Raw genomic sequence first — 25,321 nt, 5'->3', positions numbered from 1 at the left:
GAGACCTCTGAGATCTTCGACGACCACTTTAGAGAGCTCCGGCGAGGTTTTTAGAGAAGTCTGGTGGGTGGCGACCGTTGACCGGATTCCAGTGACCAGAATCAGGTGATCGGTGACCGGACTCCGGCGATGTCTCTCTCTCTCTCTCTATGTAACAAAAGAAGTGAGCGTAAAATAGTCTTTAAAAAAAACATAATTAGGTATTAGGGAAAACCTTATTAGAGTCTTCACGGGTAAGAGGGAATTAAAAACTTAATAGGGTAAGTGGGAAAAAAATCCCTAGAATTAGTGTAAATGGTCAAAATCCCTTTAATTTTTTATCTAGGCCAAAAACAAATATTTGGTTATTTCTCATCAACTTTTTTGACCTGTTTGTAATTAGTCTGTTTCCTCAGCCTCCCTTGGAGTTTTGATTTAATATTATGTTCAAATATAAGCAGCTGGAATGTTAAATTGAATTTAGTGCAAATTTTTTATTGAGACTAATAAGAAAAATCATATATTACTTTGACAAATTTACTTATAAAAATGTAATGACATTTACATTAGGCGATGTCAGAAAATTATTGCCTAGAAACATGTTGATATTGTCAAGAACGTACGGGAATTATTCATATTAAGTGTTTGACAGTGTTGCAGATGCCGGTCTATGTCTTTCATTGTTATTGTGAACTCCTCTCTTCATCTTCAAATCGGGATTATGAGTAGGGTTGTCGTTGGCTAATGCTCATTAGAGAGTAAAAATTTAGTGAGCAAATAACAGTATACAGTATTAAAAATAAAAAGGGAGACCAGTACTACGTAGAATGTTCTCTTGTTCTCAAAACAAGAAAAACAAAACAGACTATTCCCTTTTAATTCAAGAGACTTCTCTTGACCAGACAAACAAACTCTAAGCCTCAATCACATCAAATCTTCGCAATTCAACTGCATTTTTCTCTAGGGTGTGGTTGAGTAAACAAATTAGTCACAAGGTAGCTAATTAAATCTTCTACTCCAAGACATAATTCAAAGGTTTCTTTCTCCCAAAAAAAAAAAAAAAAGGAACTACTGTATGTTTTAGTTCTGAAATTGAGGGTTCCATGACCTTGGCCCATATCATCTCGCATATTCATTGGGCTTTGAAAATTTCAATGTACAATAATTGGAAACCTTGGCCCATAAACAATGACCTGAGGAACACCTTGTGTATAAGACCTAGAAGGGGCAAGAGAAAGATGTCGGTTCCTTTTGTTTTGAACCCTAATTATGATGGACGCCGACTGGTCTGATCTTCCTCCAGATCTTGTTGCATCCATCGCTAAGAGAATTGTCTGCTTGGAAGATTTTGCTGCTTTTGGTGCTGCTTGTAAATCATGGAGATCAAAAGCTACCAAGGAAAACTTTATTGGGGAATTCACTCATCAAGTTCCAATCCGGCAATCCTCATGCTCCCAATGAACGAAGACGACGTAAACCCTGTGTGTTATAGTATCACCAAAGGCTCAACCTGCCAGAAGCTGAAGGCAACCAGTGTTTTTCTTCTCTAGGTTGGCTCCTAATTGCATATGATATCACGCTTGGAAATTGACTCTATTGCATCCTTTAAATCATACACGAATCGAGCTGCCAAGATTTTCCAACAGTAATTACGTACTGGAGAAGATGGAACTATCCAACCTCCCGTCCTCAAGTCATAAGTAAGTTTGGACTGTCATCAAGCCCTTCTCAGTCATCGGATTACACTGTCATACTCATATATGAAAGGAAACATTTGGCATTTTGCAGACCAGGAAAGGATGAAAATTGGGCAAGTATTCGTGTTAGTTATTATCTAGATAGAAGTATAGTGGATCTAACTTGTTTCAATGGAGAATGTTATGTTGTGGACTATTTGGGGGAAGTTTTTGTTCTTCATTTTGTAAATATAATCAAAGTGAGGAAAGTTGCTGCACCACCAATGCCAGGTTGTTCTGGTCGTTACAAAATACAAACTATACCTTGTGGAATCAGCAGCGGCCTTACTGGTGGTTTTATGTTATGTGCAATTTAAAGGCATATATAATGGGTGCCACAGCCGAAGCTACCATATCCGAAACTATTCAACAACTGCAACAAGTTTTAGGGTTTTTGAAATGTCATCCGGAAATCGCTTTGGATATTCGGAGGTAAATAACTTAGGGAATAGTCTCTGTTCCTTGGTGATAGAAGTGCATCAATCTCGGTTGACGTCTCAGACATATGTGGCTGCAAAGCCAATTGCATTTTCTTCACGGATGATGAAAGTCAATCCCTAGAAGAAGGAGCAGTCATGGACATGGGGATTTTTGATATGGATTTTACACTTTGGGAAGTCTTATTCTATGGTTTTGCAGAAAGAAAACCTTCTAAATTTCATGAACGACATTTGTGGATTCAACCAATTAAGTTTATAAGCTGGATATCCTTACCTTCTTACAATAATACAGATAAATTGTTCACATCCAAAACCAATTGCCAAAGGATGGAGTGGCCCAAATCTTTAAATCCTTATAAACCGATAGGCAATGTACCATTTTTCCCATGTGGGATGCATATATTTTCAACACACTCCCGCACGTGTGGTGAATTTTCAAGCCATACACGTGAACAACTTTGGGTGATGTGGAGCCCGTACGTATGGCCACGAGGCATGCACACGTGGGATAACTCACTCTGATACAATGATAAAGTAATTTGAGATTCATATCCAAAACCAATTGACAATGGATGGTGTGAACCAAACTCTTATAAACCCATAGGTAAGGTCCTATTTTTCCCATGTGAGATGTATATATTTTTAATAGATGCATATACATCAGTCTCATATAATCTCTCAGTCAATTTTATGTAAGGCAATTGTTTTACTATCATCATCCCCAATTAGTTGTACTGCACTCAGTAATCAATTTTGTTTTCAAAACACTTATATGGAATGGGCGCAGGATGACAAAATTGAATTATGAATATCATTGCCATTTTGATGTAAAATAATTAAAATTTTAAATTAAGGAAAATATTCAGTTTACCCCCTTGAACTTTGGGCCTAAAATCAGACTGGTCCTTAAACTTTTTTTTAATCAGGCTGGTCCTTATACTCTCAAACAAATCACCTGAGTCCAAATTTTGAATCCGGGTCCAAAAATGACGTCATTATAGTCGTTGGAGCCGACAGCATGGCCCACAAGAAGGGCAAAATGGACATTTTAAAATAAAAAGATTTTTTTTAAAAAAAACTCCAACCTCCCCCCTCCTCCTTCTCTCCCCCTCTCTCTCTCACACAAAAAAATGCAACCCCGAGGCCTCAAACGTACACCGCCTCACCGACGGCCGTTCCATTACCTTCAACGCCCAATTCGCCGACAACCACCAATCCATTGTCTTAATCTCTCGAATCACCAATCCATTAACTTCAATGCCCACTTTGGCCTCACCCCTCACCGCCGCCCTCACTACCGCCGATCTTCGCAGCGCCACCTAAGTAATCTACTCCTGAACTCCCTCTAAGATCACCCAAATTCAATCAACTCCAGATCTGCAATTCAAGATCCAAAATCTGAAATTTCCAGATCAAACATATATTTAAAGAAGGAAGGAAGGGTGAGTTGCCATGTTTTACGGTGATGTTTGGATTCCAACCAGGTATCAAACTTCGTCTAATTATCGACCTCTACATGTCTGTTACTTTGGATTTCACTTCAAGTTCATATTTTGAGAATTGGGATTTTGATGTTACTGTTCATTTAGGGTTTCACTGTTCAAGATTGTCTGTTGATATTTGTTGGTCCATTTCCGACTATATATATGAACATGAGATCGTGATTCTTATTGTTGGGTATAACTTAATTCAAGGTTTGGTTGAATTTGGAGAGTTGGAGTTTTGGGTTTTGTGGGTACTGTGTACTCATGGATCCGGTTTGGTACCGGCTTTGGGAACCATTGTGGGTCTTGTGACCGAGGCCATGGTTGGGCAAGAAGGGGAAGAGGTCGCCGAACAAGGGGTAGCCAGAGTAGTTGGAGAGGAGATTGAGGTTGAAAGTGGAGGGGAGCTGCCGAATGTGGATCCAATGGTCGGTGCAGTCTGTTGGGTTGGAGTTGAATTGATCGATTAAAGACTCGGAAGCTACCAACGCGAAGAAAAAGAAAGAGATTAGTAAGCGGAGTTGCAGGAGGCCATGATGGAGAAGAAGAGAGAAATGGGGAAGTGGGATTTGATGGGTTTGGGTGGTTTGAAGAAGAGTTGAAGGAGTCGGGTTCTTGGCCGAGAAGAGCATGCGAATGTTGATGCCCATGTACTGGACGCCTACCTGTTGTAGATCAAACTGGGGGTTCTTGGGTTTCACGCGCGAGGATGACGGCGAGGACCAGCAGGGGAAGGAAGGAGAAAAGCAGTAGCAGCCTCTGAAGGAAGTAGGGGTCGAGGAGGACAACGATGGATACGACATCGTTGGGTTTTTTTTTTTTGGGTGAATTTAGGCCCAAAGGTTAGTTTGGGAATTTAGCCTATTTGGGGATTGAAAAGCTGAAAAGTGGAGCCCCATGTCGGCTCCAACTCAGCATGTGACGTCACATTTGGAGGATAATTTGAAATTTGGACTTGGTTGATGTGATTTGGAAGTACAGGGACCAGTCTGATTAAAAAAAAAGTTTAAGGACCAGTCTGATTTTAGTCCCAAAGTTCAGGGGGGTAAACCGAATTTAATCCTTAAATTAAATATGAATTTGTTGAAGGAAAATTGACTTTGTGTGCCTTATCAAACTAAGATTAGTTTCGTGGTTGTAATAGGAGAGAAGGTTCTAGAATTCCTAGTCCTATTAGGAACAAGGTTCTAAAAATCGGCCTAGGCGATAGGCGCGTCCTTACCGTTCGGATTTTAGGCTAATCGTTGGAGCTGGGCGGTGGGAGGAAAATCGGCCGCCTAGGGGGGTCGTCCTGGGCGCTGGGCGCTGTGCGACTAAGCGCTGCTTCCTTTTTATTTTTTTAATTTTTTAATTTTTTTATGGACACTCAGTCACTCACTGTCGAACACTCAAACACTCACTATCGTCGTCTCTCCTCTCTCTCTCTCTCCGACACAGCGACACGGCCTCTCTCCGTCTGTCTGTCAAGGCCGCATGACCTCACGGGATCATGACCTCTCACCTTGAGGACCTTGACTGACTCATCTCTCCTTCTCAGCGTCTCAGATTTTCTGGGTTGAAATCGTTGAATTGCAGAATTGGTAAGTTGAATTTCTGGGTTTTGAATTGATCTGTTGTGGGTTTTGACTTTGGAGTTTTGAATCGATCTGTTTCTCACTCTTTCATGAATTTATGGGTTTTCATGTCAAGTATCGAGCTCGCCTTCAACTGGTCGCTTCTTGCCTTCTTGGTTCGATTGAATCGATTCAGAAATCTTCAATTTTTGGGTAAGTTGTTGCCTTGCTTAGTTGCTTTTGGTTCGAATAATGATTATTGAATATTGCTTTTGGTTGGATTGAATGAATATTGAATATGCTTATGTTTTCGACTTGAATTAGATATATGGGTTTGTCTATTTGGGATTCTGGGTTTGTCATTCAAATGAATGCTATGTATGTTGTGTCATCCATGATCCATGATGCTGCTGTTTGATTAACAGAAGTTGTGTTTTTCTGAGATTCTGAGATAGTGAGATTCCGAGGCCTTCCTATTCTGAAACTTCAAACTTTTAGTTATAATATCATGGAGAACTTAATAATTATGAACTAGGAGTCTAGGACACGATATTGGTGTGTTGCATTATGGTGGTGTTTGTTAATTTGCTTAATGCCTTGCAGCCCTTGCTCTGTATCTGTTTTGAACTTTCAAAATTGTTAAATGCTTTTCCTTTTTTAACTTAATTTCAGCATGCAGTTTTGATCATTTGGTAATTGAATATTTGTTTGCATCTATTTTGGTAATTGAATATTATTTGCATCTATTTTGGTAATTGAATATTTGAAATGGTTGTTGAAGCAACATTTTAACTTGTTTAGGATAATCAGGAGGATTATATATCGGATGAAGAGGAAGAAGATGAGATGGATTTTGAGTTTGAGTCCGATGAGGAGGGAGTACAAGAGGGATATGGAGAAGAAGAATTTGAGGATTAGGCTTGGAAGAATAAAGTTTGCATTTTTTTTTCTTCTAAGAACTCATTATCTCATTGTTCTTGGACATTTTATCTATATTTTGAGTATTTTTACTATTTTCAAACATTATAATACCTTTTATATTTTTATTTATATAATTATATGTTATAAAAAAACAAAAAAAAAACAGCCTAGTCCCCGTCCTTCCTCCCTACTAGCGCCTAGCGTTTTTTAGAACCTTGATTCGGAATAGTTTTCCTTGTAACATTAGAACATGTACATTGTAATCCCTATATATAGGGCTCCTATTCTCAATAATGAAACACACAATTCTCTCAATTCTATTATTCTTAAACACGTTATCAGCACGAGTTCTAACCACAAAAACCTAAAATCCAAAAACCGAAATTCTCTTCAACATCACCTTTTCCACCGTTGCACCTAGCCCGAGCTAGCCTAGCCGCTGCTGCCCACCTGCGCGCCCCTGTACTGCACACTGCCCCTGCAGCCCTTACTCACCCCTGTGCAGCCTATTGTCCCTGCAGCATCACCGCACGCCTGCTGCCCCTGCAGCACAACAGGATGCTCGTTCCTGTGCAGATCAGCCTGCTTTCACGCCCCAAAACGTCTTGATTTGGACCTCATATCAAAATCATTTCTTCATTAAAGTTATTCGTCCCTGTCTCTTCTATCTGACCTCCAAATTTCAGCCATATTGGAGTCTTTTTTAGATCGATACATCAATATAAGTGAGAGCTGTTCAGAAGCAAATCTGCTCTGAATTTCAACAAGTAAGTTTTTAAATTAAAATTCCTGCTTTTGAAATTTAATTTCATTCTTCTTTTTCCTTGGGGACTTGCAACCTCCCTTCTTCTACATCCCACCTTTCTTATAACGTGGGTTCGATTATTGAGAAAGCGGAATCGTGGGGATTCACTCTATACGAACTAAGAGCGTTCATGAGCATCGAAATATTACTAACTAAGAGTGTTCGTAAGTTTCGGACTAAGGGCATCTGTAAGCATCGATTTATGACCATATAAACATCATTTTCGGTCTAATCCATTCTTGGAAATCGATTTCTTGGGAGCATTAAGGCTCAGAAACCTTATATTAGTTTTCGTGGAAGCATTGACTCCGAAACTAAATACGTTCTTGCTTTCCTTTCCTGGATGTCAGACTTGAATGAGTTCGATTTTACTCCATTGGATTCTATGGGTACTGGATATTTTCATGTGGGCTCATAATGTTGAGCTCCACCTAATTGCCCTTTATTTATTGCCTACAATCCAGGAGTCTTGTTCTAAAGGAACCACTCAAGGCTCTCAAACTGAGATAGATAATTCCAAGACATTTACCCTGATCAAGCACCACATGGAGATGGCCCTCCAGTTTGAGTACATGAATGAGGATACCGCTAAGAACCTTTGGGTTGCGCCTCGTAAACGTTTTAGTAACGTGTTCACGATTTTCCGAACTTAGAAGCACGATGGAATAATATCCGCTTCTCTAAACTTTGAAAGAGTTATGAAATATTATTCGGAAGCTCTCCGCATGAGATCATTGATGCATGATTGTAGAAAATCACAAAAGAAAAAATTGATTGAGAAAATCCTAACATGACCATAGGAGTCATGATGTTGAGGGTATAAGGTTGGACACCATGGCATCACTTTTGGCCATGGTAGCACTATTCCAACGCCATTGGTCCTAGGGACTATATGTATTGCGTCAATACATCTTAATCAAGAGAGTATCCACTTCATGGTATTTTAAGGAGTACCTGATCAATGGTGATCAAAATATCGAGCAATGGAAGACTTTAAATCTGGCGATAGACAAAATGGTGCAGATTTTATTAGTATAGTCTTTTATATTTCTAAGAATTACGTAATGGCAATTATGGCTTAATCAATAAAATAGCTTATTGGATTAACGCTTTCTCACCAGGCTCATCTAATTAAGTATGATGTCTAGGAAAGTAGCTTGAGATTAGTGATTACACGCATTTATATGCATGTAATTGTATCTAAAACACTAGAATTAAGCTAATCCTCATGCCAATTAATATGTAATTAATCCATTTTTATTTACTTTGTAGAAAATAAGCGAAATTGCGGAAACGAGAGAAAATGGTGCGAAATTGGAGCAAATTGGAGTTTCCAACAAAAGGACGAAAAAGTCAACATGGGTCAACACCATGAAGGGAGCGGAATCAAGCCATCTCTGATAATGTGTGGAAGTGCATTGAAGAAGAAGAGAAGAAAGAAAAAAATGGGGAAAAGAAAGAAAGATGAAGAAAAGAAGAAAGGAGAAAGAAAAGAAAAGAAAAGAAGGAAAAAAAAAAGGGAAAAATTCACCAACGGTGTCTGGACACTTAAGGGACTTTCAGAATGATACCTGAACTTACAAAGTTATCAATGTGATACCTGGACTCATTTTTTCGTATCAATGTCGTACCTATGACTAATTTCCGTAACGGCTCCGTGACGGAAATTGGCCGTAGGTATCACATTGATACGAAAAAATGAGTCCAGGTATCACATTGATAACTTTGTAAGTTCAGGTATCATTCTGAAAGTCCCTAAGTGTCCAGACACCGTTGGTGAATTTTTCCCAATTTTGCACGTGAGTCACTTAATGAAGACAAAATGACCGATTTACCCTCAAATTCTTTCTTTCTTTTCCTTTCTTTTCTTTTTTTCTTTATTCTTCTTTCTTTCTTTCTTCTTCTTCTTCTTTTCTGGTTTCTTCGTCCCCTGATTTGAATCATCAAGATTCAAATCATCTTGCTCGTCCGATTCCCACCGCCGCTGCGTCTCAATCCACCGCCGCCCACCACAGATGTTTCTGGTTCCCCCAACTTCAAATCCTATAGCAAATTGAAATTGTGCATTGAGGCTTCACTGCACACTCCGAGTTAATCCCCGCCGCAGTCGCCAATGACTTGACCACAACAACCTCCACCACCGCACAACAACGTCATCCTCCGCTGCTTCTCGATTGGGTTTGGGGATAAGGACTGCTTCTTCCTCCACCGCTAGCGAAATCGTGGAGGCTCAAGGCCACATTCTAAGGGCCACCAGCCGGAAGGACAACCACAGCAAGGTTTGCACCACCAAAGGCCCTAGGGATCGCAGTATCAGGCTCGTCGCCCACACCGCCATTCAATTCTACGACATGCAGGACCGGCTTGGATACGACCAGCCTAGCAAGGTCGTCGATTGGCCGCACAGGACACGCTGAACGTGAGCCTCAATTTCTCAATGGTGGAGGCTCTGAGTCCTTTGTTTACTAATCGGCGAGGCACAATGGTGGGTAGCAGCGGAGTGGCGAAGCTGGTGAATAAGAACAGCTCGAATTTTTTGCAGGTGAGGATGGTGTTGAGGCCGAAGTTGTTAATCTTTGTCTGCCGAAAATTGCCTCTGATCGAAGTTGGGCTAGAGGCCGAAGTTGTCGGCTAAACAGATGAAGTTGCAGGTGAGGATGGTGTGGAGGTGGTGTTGCATGTCGGGAAGAAGGAGAGGATGGAGGGGTGTGATTGGAGCTGTGATTTGAGAGTGCAAGGCTGGCGGGGTCTGAGTTTCTGATCAATGGTGTATAAAAGAGGGTCGGAGGAGAGAACGAGAGTGGTGGTGGTCAAGTCATTGGCGGCGGCGGCGGGGATGAACTCGGAGTGAACGGTGAAGCCTCAATCCACAATTTCAATTTGCTATAGGATTTGAAGTTGGGGGAACCAGAAACATCTGTGGTGCATGAAGGTGGATTGAGACGTAGCGGCGGTGTTTGATTGGCGATCGGCGGTGGGAATCGGACGAGCAAGATGATTTGAATCTTGATGATTCAAATCAGGGGAAGAAGAAACCAGAAAAGAAGAAGAAGAAGAAAGAAAGAAAGAAAGAAAGAAGAATAAAGAAAAAAGAAAGAAAAGAAAGAAAGAATTTGAGGGTAAATCGGTCATTTTGTCTTCATTAAGTGACTCACGTGCAAAATTGGGAAAAATTCACCAACGGTGTCTGGACACTTAGGGACTTTCAGAATGATACATGAACTTACAAAGTTATCAATGTGATACCTGGACTCATTTTTTCGTATCAATGTGATACCTACGGCCAATTTCCGTCACGGAGCCGTTACGGAAATTGGTCATAGGTACGATGTTGATACGAAAAAATGAGTCCAGGTATCACATTGATAACTTTGTAAGTTCAGGTATCATTCTGAAAGTCCCCTAAGTGTCCAGACACCGTTGGTGAATTTTTCCCAAAAAAAAAATCTGGACTGTGCTGACGTCATCATGACGTCAGCAATATCATCATTTTTCCCCACGTTGTGCTGCGGCTTCTTTTGATTTTTATTATTTTTTTTCTCTCCAATGATTTGCTGCCACATGTCATTCATTTTTATCATTTTCTCTTCCTCTTGCAGCCACACAAACCAATTCCAACCATCCTATTCTCTCTATTCTCCCATCAGACATGACCTAATTATATATATACACACCTTACCACACGAAGAGGAGCATAGCCGCACACACCACCAGATCCCATTACTCTCTCTCTCCCTCTCACCCTTCAGCTGCACACCACCTATCACTCCTCTCTTCTTCCTCAAAACACCACACCACCATCCATACCCACTTTATATTTTCTATTAATTTTCACTACTCTACATCAAATCCTAATCAATTTCTCAAGGGATTTCAAGGAGCATCAATATTTGAGTTGGATAAAAGTGGGAAATCATAAATCAAGGCTTGTCATACTTGCTCCATAGCAATTTGTGACTTGTTCTTGTTGCTTCTCACTCCTCTTCACCTTTTTCTCTTTAATTGATGTATATTTTTGTTGATTTATTGATGGGTTGTGACTAGTCTATTTAGAAAGCTAGGGTTTCAGCCCTAGCATGGATTTAATGTAATAAATATGTTTTGATTTAATAGTTTTCAATTTCGTGTTTGGCATATGTTCTATTCTATAATATTTGGCTTAGATGCATGTTTAGGAACTTGATTAACTCTTGAATATGTAGATGAGCATGTCTAGAACAAGTTAGGGGACCCAATCACTTCTCTAATTTATAGCTAGGACACTTGTTTAGAACATGGTTAGCTACAATACCAATTTCGATTGTCGTATTGGCTAGCTTAGGAACCTTGATTCTAGGACTCTTCGCCTTTTGGTGCAACTAGAGGCCCTAATAAGGCTCTAGATTGTCCCAATGGAGTTTCTATGACCCTTGATCCGGAGTAGGAATACCCTTTAAGGAATCTAATGACCCTTGAGCCTTGAAAAGCCTTAGGTACGGTTCTTGATGCCATTATGAATTGAATAACCATTGTCGGAGCATATTTATGCATTAAATTTGGCTCGGAGGATACCCTAGTGACCTAATTTTCATTTCTTGATTAGTTTATATTATCTTTATCTTTAGTCGCAATTTTAATTTTCAATTGTCAATTTTATTTTTCAAAATCAAAAATCAAATTTCACAAACCACTTTCATTGTCCATACCATTTGGTTGTGAGTTTCCGCATTCACTTGTGGTTCTCTTGACCAATTTTAGGCTTGGTTGTTCCGAGCCGGGCATGTAAATAGCTTGGTGCTATTTTTCTAGGTTTTTTTTGTTGAATTGTTGGTGACTTAGTAATCGGCATAAACAAGGATTAAAGTTAGCTTTTCAATCCCCGCGGTACGATAATTTCGGGTTCAAATATTTCCCACTTCTTTGATGACCGTGCCCTTATTGTGCGTAAGTTGCATTTAAGCACTCAAATCAATTAGTGGTACTTAAGTGAGCCTCGCTCCATAGATATCTCTTCCCACTTTCCTGGTCATATTTAATTGGAGTTACCCAACGGATTGAGTGACTACAATTTGTCTAAAGTTTGATTTTTATTTTGGATTAGATTATGGTCACGAAACTTTGATGTAATCATTTGCTATTTTATTAATAAAGTCTCGATTTATTTTATCTCATGTTGTGGACATAATTTTCGAACTTTATTACTTCAAAGATATAAGGGCCAATGGTTTTCATGTGGAAACACATTGTGAGAATGGACAAGAGTTCCTTTGCATCACCTCTAATGACTACGGACATGAACGAGTCTTAGAGAAGCTTATGTGTCGATCTAGTGAGTTGTATGCAACCACTATTCGAATCATTGAATCCAATCATGTTATGAGAGATGATTTATGAGATTCTGACACATATATGCTTTGGCATGACCGTTTGGGACACCCAGGTCATGACATGATGATCCGTATATTAAAAACTTCACACGGACATCCATTCTTCAGGACGAAGAGAAGTAACATCCATTTTTCAGGACGAAGAGAAGTCAGAAACAAATATTGGTTCGAGGAGAAGCACATGCACCTCATGGCATCAAGATTGTGCAAGACCGGCCACTTAGGGTCGGCGCTGTCTACCCCCTACGGCCCCCACATGGCTTTGACGCCATGGATACCTATTTGACTCCTCTTTCTACTTCTAAAGTCAATTGTGACCTCGTGGCTCAACCAAAATCCTCATTGGTTGTTTCTAAAGCCCATCATTCTTTTTGCAAAGCCTGCTCTTTAGCAAAATTAGGATCGAGACCATCCTATGCAAAGGACACTAAAGAAAATATACCATTCTTGCAAAGAATCCAAAGGTGATATCTGTGGACTTATTTAACCATCTTGCGGACCATTTAGATATTTTATGGTGTTGGTTGATGCATCGACACGCTGGTCACATGTCATGCTATTGTCCACAAGGAACACTGCATCTGCTAAACTCCTAGCACAAATTATTAAATTAACAGCTCACCACCCTGATCATCCTATTAAGTCTATAAGACTAGACAATGCAGGGGAGTTTAAATCAAAAACTTTTGATGAATATTGCATGTCCATTGGGATTGAAGTTGAACGTCTTGTTCCTCATGTTCACACCCAAAATGGTCTCGCAGAAGCCGACATTAAACGACTATAAATGGTCGCTAGAGCATTGGTAATGCGCACCAATCTCCCTATTTTCTGCTTAGGGCTATGCAATATTGCATGCAGCTGTGCTTATTCGTCTGAGACTCACTACCGCTCAACCCTTTTCTGAGTTCCAGATGGTGACTGGGTATGAGCCTGATGTCTCACACTTACGCATATTTGGGTGTGCAGTTTATGTGTCAATTGCGCAGCTACAGCATACTAAAATGGGTCCTCAAAGACGATTAGGCATTTATGTTGGATATACGATTGTCTGCTACATAAAAACCCTTAACATGCGATCTCTTTACCACTAGATTTGTGGATTGTCACTTTGATGAGATAGTCTTCCCGTCGTTAAGGGAGATACGAACATAAATGTTCAACAGGAATGACAAGAATTGTCATGGTTTGTCCCCACTCTGTCTCATCTTGATCCCCAAACCGCATAGTCCGAAATTGAAGTACGGAGAATTCTCGATCTTCAGAACGTAGCAGAATCGATGCCTGATGCGTTTTCTGATATCGCTAAAGTGACGAGATCACATATACCTACTGCAAATGTGTCTGCTAGGATTGATGTCCCTAAAATTAGAGGACATGACGCTATCTCAAGGATACCTGAGCATGGCGCCAATGTCCCCCCCCCCCCCCCCCAATGGTGACGTTGTGGCTATGCCACGACTCCTGCCAGGAAGCATGGGAGGGCCATAGGTTCGATGGATTCTCGTCCAAGAAAGAAAGATAGTTTGGCACAAAATAATCCATTAATCATCGATGTGAATAATCCATCTCATGACAATATTCCGGATTATGGTTATGTCCAAGAGACATCATTGGGGGACGCTCCAATGTCAGAACCAATTCTAGAGAATAAGGAGATCTCCATGAATTACACTAGTGTACATGAGATGATGGATAGAAATTCTACGGCTATTGATGATGCATTTGCATATCATGTTGTAAAAGGAATTATAGAATATGATGATATCGAACCTCGCTCTGTCGAAGAATGTCAATGAAGAGCGGATTGGCCTAAATGGAAAGATGTGATCCAGGCTAAATTAGATTCGCTAGCAAAGCAAAGAGACAGGTATTTGGGCCTATAACATAGACACCCTCAGATGTAAAGCTTGTTGGCCATAAATGAGTCTTTGTTAGAAAGCGTAATGAGAAAAATGAGGTGGTTAGATATAAAGCTCGCCTCGTGGCGCAAGAATTCTCTCAACCCTCTAGAATCGACTCCGAGGAGACATATTCTCCCATAATGGACGTTCAGTTTTGTAGTTTCTGATAAACTTGACATACAGCTTATGGATGTGGTTACAGCATATCTCTATGGGGATCTAGATTCAGAGATATATATGAAGGTTCCAGATGGACTTCAATTACCCAAATCAAGTGGCTCAAAACCACGAAGAACGTTTTCAGTAAGATTAAAACGCTCACTATATGGATTAAAACAATTCGGACGAATGTGGTATAACCGTCTAAGTGACTACTTGATTGGGAAGAGATATATTAATAATGAAATATGCCCATGCTTGTTCATTAAAAGAATAAGTTCCGGATTTGCAATCTTAGCAGTTTATGTCGATGACATGAACCTAATTGGAACTCTAGATGAGTTAAAGGAAACTGCTAAATACTTGAAATCCGAATTTGAGATGAAAGATCTTGGGAAAAAACGGTTTTGTCTCGGTTTAGAACTCGAGCACCATAGTGATGAGATTTTGATCCATCAGTCTGCATATACTCAGAAAATTCTAAGGTGCTTTAATGAAGATAAAGCAAAGCCTCTGAGTACTCCCATGATTAGCCTTAGTTTTGAGCCCGGAAAAGATCCGTTTCGTCCAAAGGATGAGGACGAAGAATTATTAGAGGCCGAAGTGCCCTATCTAAGTGCAATAGGCACATTATTGTACTTAGCTCAATGCACAAGACCGAACATCTCATTCGCAGTGAACTTGTTAGGTCGTCATATCTTTGCGCCAACACGCCACCATTGGATGGTGTAAAGAAAATTTTTCAATACCTAAAAGGTACGATAGATATGGGCCTATTCCATCCGTACAAAGAGAAAATGAATGACAGAAATTTGGGATTGGACCCCAAGAGGCAAAACGCCATCGTCCAAGACTTTGCCGCCGGCCATGTTTCCGCCACCGTCCATGGTGGCCGGCGGCCCCCTACTTCCCTCCATCAAAATGACAATGATGTTTTGATGGGTTTTGCTGATGCAGGGTACCTCTCTGACCTTCCCAAAGGTTGCTCCCAAATGGCTTATGTCTTTACCATGGGAAGCATCGCGATCTCTCTCTCTCTCTCTCTCTCTCTCTCTCTCTCTCTCTCTCTCTCTCTCTCTCTCTCTCTCTCTCTCTCTCTCTCTCTCTCTCTCTCTCTCTCGCGGGTCGAGTTCTTGCCCAGATTCAGTTGCAGCTCGCCAGTGAGCTCTCATAAGTTCGGCCCCGTCAGCCCAACTATCGTTGCACTGATAACGATGACCAGATTTCAACCATGTCCAAACTCCTTTCCTCCTCATTCTTCTTCCTCCTCTTCACTCTCTTTGCCGCCTTCTCTCTCTCCTCCGCCGAGATCCACACCTTGTCGGTCCGCGACAACTGGCGTCCAATCATCCCCTTCGACGAACTCAGCTTCACACACAAAGGTCACCTTGAGCTCAACGTCTCCAAGATCGCCCTCTCCCAGCAACTGCCTGGATCTGGATCTCGCTCAAGTTGGCTTCTTCCTCTGTACCTGGGACTTATGGATCCACGTATTCCAGCAGCTCGAGGAGGGCGAGATCAGCTGCGCCCTCCTCTCCAATCTCGTCAAGCGCGTCGACACCTTCGGCCAGCTCAAAGACAGCGACAACTTCTCTAGCGTGTTCTTCGAGATCGACGTCAATCAGTACACTTGTCGCCGATGGCCTTCTGGACGCCTCTGCCAATTCCTTGGCCTCACCGAGCAACATCATCAACGTTGCGTATCGTCCGGTGCTCGACCCAGGTTGTGGCAGAGGAGAAAGATGATTGGGTGCCCAAATCAATTTCTCTCTTTCGTTTGTTTTTTTCTTTTTTGGTAAAATGGGGGCAGAAGGCCCAGAAGAAAAAAAAAATCTATTATGGCAATAGAAGTCTGTTAAAGGTCTACTGGGAGGGCAGTAGACATCTATTGGAAGGCTGGAGGGCAATAGTCGTTTTGAATTGATATAATCTTCTCCATTTTCTTTAATCAAAGTTTTATTTGTCTAAATTTTGGGAGATTAATTTCTATTCCGGCGACTGAAAGTTCTATTGGGGGGCAATAGACGTTTTGAATTGATGTAATCTCCTCGTTTTTTTTCTTTTAGGGAGATTTGTTCCCATTCCGGCGACTGAAAGTTCTATTGGGGGGCAATAGAGGTTTACTGCCCCTCTATTGGGGGGCAATACAGGTCTATTGGGGGGGGGGGGGGGGGCAATAAACATTTCCGGCGACTTATGAGATCTTCAACCACCTCTTTAGGGACTTCTGGTGAGATTTTCAAAGAAGTTCGGTGGGCGGCAACAGGTGTCCTGAATCCGGCGACCAGTTAAGGGAATCCAGTGACCGGTGATGGGAATTCGGCAACCGGTGACAGGAATTTGGCAGTCAGCGATCGGCGACGGGACTCCTGCGAAGTCTCCTATGGTTTCTCTCTCTCTCTCTCTCTCTCTCTATATATATATATATATATATATATATACACACACACACTAGATACCAAACACACCCTATGGATAACTACGTAGGCAGTTATTTCACAAAATGTGGAGAAAACTGCTCCACCTTTTTTTGTTAAATTTCTTTATATTTTCTTTTATTTTGTGAATTGGCCTTTTTGTCATTCTCGAATATTTCAGTTCAAAGGTTTTTTAATATTTGAGGGCTAATTTGGTAAAATATTTCTGTTTTGGTTGACAAGCTCTATTCTCTTAATAATAGTATAAATATATATATATATATATATATATATATATGTATATCAAAGAGGTGAGGGTAAAATAGTCTTAAAAAAACATAATTGGGTATTATGGAAGACCTTATTAGAGTTTTTATTAGGGAAGACCTTATTAGAATTAAAAAAACTTAATCGGGTAAGTGGGGAAAAAATCCATAGAATTAGGGTAAGTGGACAAAAACCCAAATTTAAACTAGTCAATTTCATGAAAGGATTTACTATTGAGATGCAAAATAAGATATCAGAGAGAGTTAAATTGAAAATATCCATATATGGATGTATAGGATGGATTTTAAAATATCTAGATTAAGATATTTGGTTGTTGATCGATTATGAACAGAGTGATAGCGTTATACTCTAGATGTTGATCCAAGACAATTATCTGTATAAAAGTTGCATAATCGCGAAATTTAGAAATTGTTGTTGAATCACCTCCTGCTAATCAAGACAAAATGATCATTAAATTTAGATAGCAGAGTTCGGAATAAGTATCTCAAAAAAAATAATTCCAACTCAATATTTGAAAATATTAGTGTCTTGTCCAAATTGTTTACAAAGCTGTTGAAGACTTGAAGTACAGTTCATCATAGCTGTGTACCACTTATACATGTTACTAATCTCTTCTCAATAGTTGAATAGATCCATTTGTGACATATATAAACAATACCATTGAAATGTAAACAACCAATGTGAAATACACAACATTTCAACATTGTCCTATAAATTTTCGTTGATCTCAAATGGCAGTATGTGTTGCTTTTGAGAATAAGAATCAAACCGTCATGGACTGATGGGCCTTTATGGCCTAGTTGCTTAGTTTAAGATCATCAAGAAGCTCACACCTCCATCTCTAATAAATCATCAACATACCGAGTCTATTCAAGCTCATGTCTTGAATTCTTCTCAAAAAAAAAAAAAAAAAAAGCTCATGTCTTGAATCTGACGTTACTATATACGGTGGTGCGTGTAATGCCTTCTACATTTGCCCGATCATGCATGAGAAATCTACCTCCTAATTTTGAGAGAAACGGTAACACTAGTCACTACATCCAAATTACAAGCATTTAATTAAACCACTAGCCCTACTACGAAATAAAAAGTTTGAGGATTTTTTGCTACTTAAAACCAAAAAAGATGTCTCTTTGGACAATCATCATAATAGGGAAAAAGAAGGAAGTTAGAATTGGTTCTGTAACTTCTGTTCAGTTTTTAAACATCGGTTCGGTTCTTTTTTTAATTTTTTTTATTACTATGTTTATTTTTTATTTTTTATTTTTCACTCAATTTTCAATTTTAATTTCATGAACCGACCGCATGAAATGATAGATCTCTGACCGCATCACTTGTAGTGCAAGAAAAATTCATTTTCCTAAGAAAACAAATTATTCCAAAAATTGTTTAATATACTAGGTGAACTTGACCATTTTGAATCTACTAATTTTATCTTGTTTAATTTCTTTGTTGGTAAGGTTTGTAATGACCATACAGCGTTTTGGTCTAGCTTAGTACTTGCTTGTCCTGAAGAAAGCAACCCCTCTCTTCAAGAGGATAAAGAAGTATAAAGGGTTATTAAAAAAGTAAAAAAGAGAGAGTATAAAGGGTAGAGATAAATGACCAGCCAAAGCAAAAGTTTAACTAATTAAAGAGAAAATTTGCCTTCCTGCTTGAGCTACCTAGCTTTTGAGGTGTGTATGTCTCATATGAAGCAACAGTTTATTACTAACTTCCTATACACCACGTTGTATAAGTTTTGAAGTAAAATTTAGCTCTTAAATTAAAGTGTTAGATCCATAATGATGCTATTTATTTTTTATCAATTGTAAGTCGAATATCTCGAGTTGCATTTTTAAATGATCAATCTTATACGTAACTTTGTTATTCCTAGAAAAAGGCAAAACCCACCGCAATAAAAAAAAGGGTATAAAGGAATATGGAGTTTGCCACGTTACACTTCTTTAATTAAGGATAGAAATAATAATTAAGGATAGAGATAAATAGCCAGCCAAAGTTAAAGGGTAACTAAAGAGAGAATTTGCCATCCTTTTGCTTTCTTCGCCGGCCACAGCCTGCAGCAGCTGGTCCCCTCACGGAGTCATGAATCACATGCAAGAGTACAATATGCTCTATGCGGTTCGAGTAAGTATTTTGTAGTCTCTGCAGTACTATGTGGCATTGTTATGTTATAGTTCGGACTAATTATACTATTTAAATTTGATGGCTGGAAATCTTGTAGGGGTGAGGCAAAAAAATTAATAGAACCAATCAAAAATAAGTGTAAGTTATTAATTTGGACCAATGACATCAACTCGGACCACCACGTGTACTATAATTCGGGATCATGTTATAATTTTCCTTGTATTGTGGTTCTTATAATGAAGATGAGATAATTAGGGATTCTAGAATGATTAATTAATGTTCTGTTGTTAAATATCTGGCAATTGGTAATTAACCTAGCACATAGTAATCAGGAGAGTTTTTAATGAGAACCACTAATGAGCAGGGGCGGAGCCACATAGGGGCACGGGACCCACCGTGCCCCAGTGAGATTTTGTAGATATATTTACTATCTGGCTTCCAAATTAGCTTGTATGTTGTTCTGTTATAGTGGTAGAGGCACGTAAGCCTAATAGGTTGGTCTACAGTTCGAATGCTGGTAGCAGCAATATGTTAATTTTTTTATTTCTTTGTTTTCTTTTTAAAGTTAATTCTTATTATTTGTTTTCAGCAATGTGCTAATATTTTTTTAATTTCTTTCCTTTCCTAACATATTATTTCTTCTCAGCAAAAAAAAGATTAATAGTATTCTTTCATATAGTTTCAAAGTTCAAAGATAAATTATAGTTTCATTATGAAAAATTGTCTAAAATCTAAAAACTATAAGTTTGATCAATAAAATATGTAATTTAAAAAAAAATATTGATCTTTTTTAGCAAAAAGATAATAATGATCTTTTCGATAACCCTATTCTAATTTTATTTTAATTTTAATTTTGATATATTTTAAGTTTAAGTTTCAATTATTTATTTATTATTATTTTTTAAAACTTTTGAGTGCCCCAGTTGCGATTGATTTCTGGCTCCGCCACTGCTAATGAGGACTTTATGAGGACTGTCTAATCAACGGTTTAAGAGACCCGCTTTTTTATTATATTGCCGCAAATCAACCGTTAGATGTTTATGTATGCATTAGTAGAAACCTTATGAAAATTTTCTTCCAAATTGCTATCCTAGATCAACTTAATGGATGAACCAAATTTGTCAAACATAAACCTTTCATGTTCAGAAATGATAAATCACGATTATGCATGAATGTCTTAATGATTTTCAATTTGACTGAAAAATTACATAAATGATTTATGTATGAATATCTACACATCTAACGGTAGATTTGCGAAATGTAATCGAAAAATAGATCTTACAAGAAAGTCCTTATAGCTAGAGTCGTCATTTTAGTGATCGTCATTAGAAGCTCTCCCCATAGCAATAGTCTAACAATAGAAATTTTGCATGATCCTATGACCGATAAAGAAAAGGCGTAATGATGAGATTCTAGCATGAAATGCGTTGGAACAGGAATAAAAATTTACTTGGGATGCAAGTCTCATAGGCCGGCCCCTTTAGAGGCATACTGAATACTATTCTTTCAGTCCTTTTTGTGTTGATAAATATATGCGCAAACGTTAGTATTAGTTGCCACTTCCACTTATAGCTACCTCGAAGGGAAGAAATGTCTTCTGTCAGAAATACCATGACTGGCATGGACATTGAGAGCATGGACAGTGAGAGCATCAAGAAATACTTGTTCCAGACAGCCATGAAAAGCCAATGGGAAGAAGTTGTCCGAGCATATAGGCAAAACGAGCGGGCTCACAAGGCAAGGATCACCAAGTCAGGTGACACAGCATTGCACATAGCAGTGTCGGACGGCCAAGAGGAAATTGTTGAGAAACTAGTAAAGCTGGTTTCCAAAAAGGAGCTGACGCTGAAAATCCAAAATGAGCGAGGGAACACCCCTCTCCATTTGGCTGCAGCACAGGGGAATGTGAGAATGTGCAAATGCATTGCCGAAGGCCGTGCTTATTTGGTTGGTATTCTCAACAAAGATAAAGAGACCCCTCTCTTCTTGGCTGCTCTCCATGGTAAAAAAGATGCCTTCTTGTGGCTCCACTACATTTGTACTCCTGATGATTCTCATCCAAAATGCTACAATTACTGTAGGAGGGGTGATGGAGAGACTATCTTGCACTGTTCAATTTCTGCGGAATACTATGGTAACTTGATTTGATTCTTTGCGTATCTACATATAATTAATCTATATATTATGATGAAACGAATTAATATAGTAATTTGTGTTGGGGTTGACAGACTTGGCATATCAGATAATTAACCTGTATGAAGATCTAGTTAAGTATGTTAATGAAGTTGGGTTTTCCCCTCTCCATCTTCTGGCGAGTCAGCCTTCTGCCTTCAGAAGTGGTAGCCACCTTAGCCCTTGGAACAGAATCATCTACAACTGTAAGTACAAATTAACTGTAGAGTGATTGATCAAATGATTCCAGATCTGGTGTATTAAGTGAACTGCTTATCACTCTTCTGTATGGTTATCTCAAAGGTATATTGGTCGATGAGCTGAAGGTGGAAGAAGCACATCACTTCCATGACCGGGTAATTAATACAATTAACTCTGAAAAGGCTGCAGAATACCCAGAAAACTACAAAACCTGCATCAACTTCTTGCTGGTGTTCTGGAAGATGGCCCAAGTATTTGGTATGTAAATTAATTAAATCAATCTGAACATCAAGCAACTATGGATTCTATGTAATGCAGAGAACGAATATTCTTGTAGGAAAAAGATCTACAGATCCAGAGAACCCTGAACCTAAAGGAGGAAATCCAGGTCATTACAATGCCTGCTTTGATTATGTCAAGCTTTTATCGAAGGCAATGCTGATTCTTCTTGGACTAGGTATGGCAACATTCCCATCTTATGGTATCTTGGTGATGAGTCTACACCAATATTTCCTTAGTTCCTTACATTGAGTATATTTGTCTGTAAAAGTCGATCATATAATTGCTTACAAGATATATACTTTTTCCTTTAATATTTTGAAGGGTCTAAGGAGATACGGAAGCTAAGGAACAAGAAAGAAAAGCACAAATGGTCTGTTCAGATCATGGACAAGCTACTAAAAAGTGCTTCGACGTATGAATATGAAGACAGTGGTATGAACCCGCAGGCAGCAACAACTGATGAAACAAGTCCTTACAAAATTTCTGATGGTGGCGACCGTATCACCCTTGGAAGCATTGAACCTAGTACTACTGATCACCAACAAAACGAAAACAAAGGAAACAACGGAACCATTGGTCAAGACCAAAGAGGAGTCATGAGAGAAGGTAATTACTTTGCTGTAGTCTATGTCAGTGACTAATCAATTGTTCATAAAAGGAACAAAAAGGAAAAATTTCTGTTATGACCAAACTCAGTTTGTCTATGTCAGATTGTCACTTCGTTAAATGGCTATAGAGGCCCGTAATTAAATTATGTAACTATGTACATAGGGTCGTTGCCGCCAGAGGTGTCGACAGAGAAGAAAAACCCTGAGATGGAAAAGAAGGAAACACCGATATTGATTGCTGCGAAGAATGGCGTCACTGAAATGGTCGAGAAGATCCTAGAGCTTTTTCCAGTGGCCATACATGACCTTAATGCACAGAAAAAGAATATAGTTCTGTTGGCTGTGGAGAACAGGCAATCCCATGTGTACCAACTCCTGCTAAAGAGAAAGATCATGAAAGAAAGCATTTTCTGCAAAGTGGATAATGATGGCAATAGTGCATTACACCTTGCAGCAAAGTTGGGGGATTACAAGCCTTGGCTAATTCCCGGTGCTGCCTTGCAAATGCAATGGGAAATCAAGTGGTATGAGGTAACAAGTATATTCGAACAAATCTTTCATACGGCCTTTATATATTATTCTGTGTTTTCATTATCTCACTTGTTCGAAATAATAAAATGCTTCTAAATTTGTAGATGAAAAAATAATTTTGTGAATATTTGGTGAATTGGAATTACTAATCTTGTATGTATATTATTGATACAACAAGTGGACTACTTTGATAAATGGGTAATATAACTCCATGTATAAGTATAATAATATGGTTTGTTCTCAAATTAGTCTACTTATAATATATTGAACTGGTCTACTAATGTGGTTGATTGATTAATGCAGTACAGAGGAACCCATCTATTACCGAAAAGAAAAAAAAAACTTAAAAACTCATTGAGTACTTACGTCCAACAGTTCGTGTGCAGTTCGTGAAAACCTCAATGCCGTTCCACTTCTTCGTCCGCTACAACAAGGAAAGCCAAACCGCAAGGGACATCTTCACCAAAACCCACACCCAGATCGTCAAAGACGGCGGCAATTGGCTGATCAACACCTCCCAGTCCTGCTCCGTCGTCGCCACCCTCATCGCCACAGTCGCCTTCGCCACTGCCTCCACCGTCCCCGGCGGCACCAAAGAGGACAACGGCGAGCCCACCCTTGAAAACCATCCGGCTTTCGACATCTTCGCCATCGCCTCTCTCGTCGCCCTTTGCTTCTCCGTCACGGCAATGGTAATGTTCCTGGCCATTCTGACGTCACGGTATCAGGAGAGGGACTTCGGGAAAGCGCTGCCGAGGAAGCTCCTGTTTGGCCTGACGTCGCTGTTTTTGTCCATCGCTTCGATACTGATATCGTTTTGTGCCGGACACTTCTTCTTGCTCAAAGATGAGCTGAAATATGCCGCGTTTCCGGTTTATGCAATAACGTGTTTGCCGGTGTCGTTTTTCGCTATGGCGCAGTTTCCGTTGTACGTTGATCTGGTGTGGGCTACGTTTAAGAAGGTGCCGCAGCGGAGTTACAAGGTACGTAGCTCTCTTTAACTCACTCATTATGCAGGGCTTATGTATCAAGTAATTTTTGCATGCATCTTTAGTATTAGTTAGGTTTCGTGTGCTAGGACGAATTCATTATGATTGATGACCAAACATCATCATAATCACTAGGTGACCAAGATTATCCTAGAGATCGCTACTCTGATTAACATAACACATACTACTATTTTGTTTCTGGGTTCAATACAAAAACATTCGTATCAAGTTGGTTTGCACTACATTTTTGGATTCATGCACTTGTTCTATGATTGTTTTCTTGAGTCAATTTTAGAGTGGAAGTCCGTACTTTTTTATTCCGACTTCTATTCTCCATCGATCATAAGCCCTAGTACTCAATAAAAAAATGATGAATTGCTCGTCTGTACAAAAATATATAATATCATGCATTGTAAATTAACTTTCAGCGCAGCAATTACTATAATTTTCATTTTAATTTTATATAATTTTTTGTGCATATTTTATGACTAACTGGTTTTTGTGTTTTTATGTTGTTTTGCAGGAATGATCGTTGATAACCTGGAAAATGTGGATCTGTGAGTTACATATGGTCATCAAAAAAGTTGAAAGTCCATTCTCATGATTAGCATGAGGCTAAGCGTGTCAATTGTAAGAGCCCTAATGTAATTTAGAGCCCAAAGCCCACAAAGTTCATGAAATATGCATGCTCAAAGCCTGCTGAAACAACGAGCTTGTTCAGATTGTTTTCCAGGCAATATTATTATTAACTTCATTCCAAATGGTTTTTGGTTTTACCCAAACTTACATCTATCATCATGATGAAATCAGAAACAGCAAAAAAAAAAAAAAAAAACAAAAGAAAAGAAAAAGGAAATGCTAGAAAACAATGTTTGATTGGAGGCAACTTGTTCAGAGCAGCTATCAATTATGTATGGTGTTGGCGCCGAGTCTATTTCCTCATGATGATGATGATCTTAAAAATGGCACACGATGAAACGATGGAGATTCTTCGGGGGCGCTCACCTGCTTTGAGTGAACAGCGCGTGAATCCACGTGCTAACAAAGAAGTAAAAACAGGACGCTGAGTAACAAAGGATTTTACCGGCAAGCTCATCACATATTCACATGTGCGTCTTATTTATTTGAAGAAGTAGTGGAAGGTGGCCCTGTCTGTTATGAGTGTTTTCTCGCTCTCAAAATCATAACCGAGCAGAGGGCTTAGCTATCGAATTTGCATGGTAAGAAATCGAAATGATGTAAAGGTTAGTATTTTTGTTTTTTGTTTGGATGTAATGTATGCTGGGTGGCTAGGCCGGTTTTGGATCTATTCCTTTGCTTATCCTATAATTTAGTTCACAGATTGATCTAATCATCTGA

General features: G+C 39.3%; 1 protein-coding gene across 1 annotated transcript; it reads left to right on the top strand.

Moving 5' to 3' along the window:
• Nucleotides 1–20,753: 20,753 nt before the first annotated feature.
• LOC112169487 (ankyrin-1) lies at nucleotides 20,754–25,268 on the top strand. Its single transcript, XM_024306521.2, has 8 exons — nucleotides 20,754–21,313; nucleotides 21,408–21,557; nucleotides 21,655–21,810; nucleotides 21,890–22,009; nucleotides 22,156–22,440; nucleotides 22,606–22,973; nucleotides 23,360–23,956; nucleotides 24,486–25,268. Exons 1-8 carry the CDS (start codon nucleotides 20,770–20,772, stop codon nucleotides 24,489–24,491), a joined length of 2,226 nt encoding a protein of 741 aa, XP_024162289.1. The 5' UTR covers nucleotides 20,754–20,769; the 3' UTR covers nucleotides 24,492–25,268.
• The last annotated feature ends 53 nt before the right edge of the window (nucleotides 25,269–25,321 follow it).

Source organism: Rosa chinensis, chromosome 6 (assembly GCF_002994745.2).
Source record: "Rosa chinensis cultivar Old Blush chromosome 6, RchiOBHm-V2, whole genome shotgun sequence".
In the NCBI taxonomy this organism is placed as follows: Eukaryota; Viridiplantae; Streptophyta; class Magnoliopsida; order Rosales; family Rosaceae; genus Rosa; species Rosa chinensis.
This window is presented reverse-complemented; position numbering and strand designations above follow the sequence as displayed.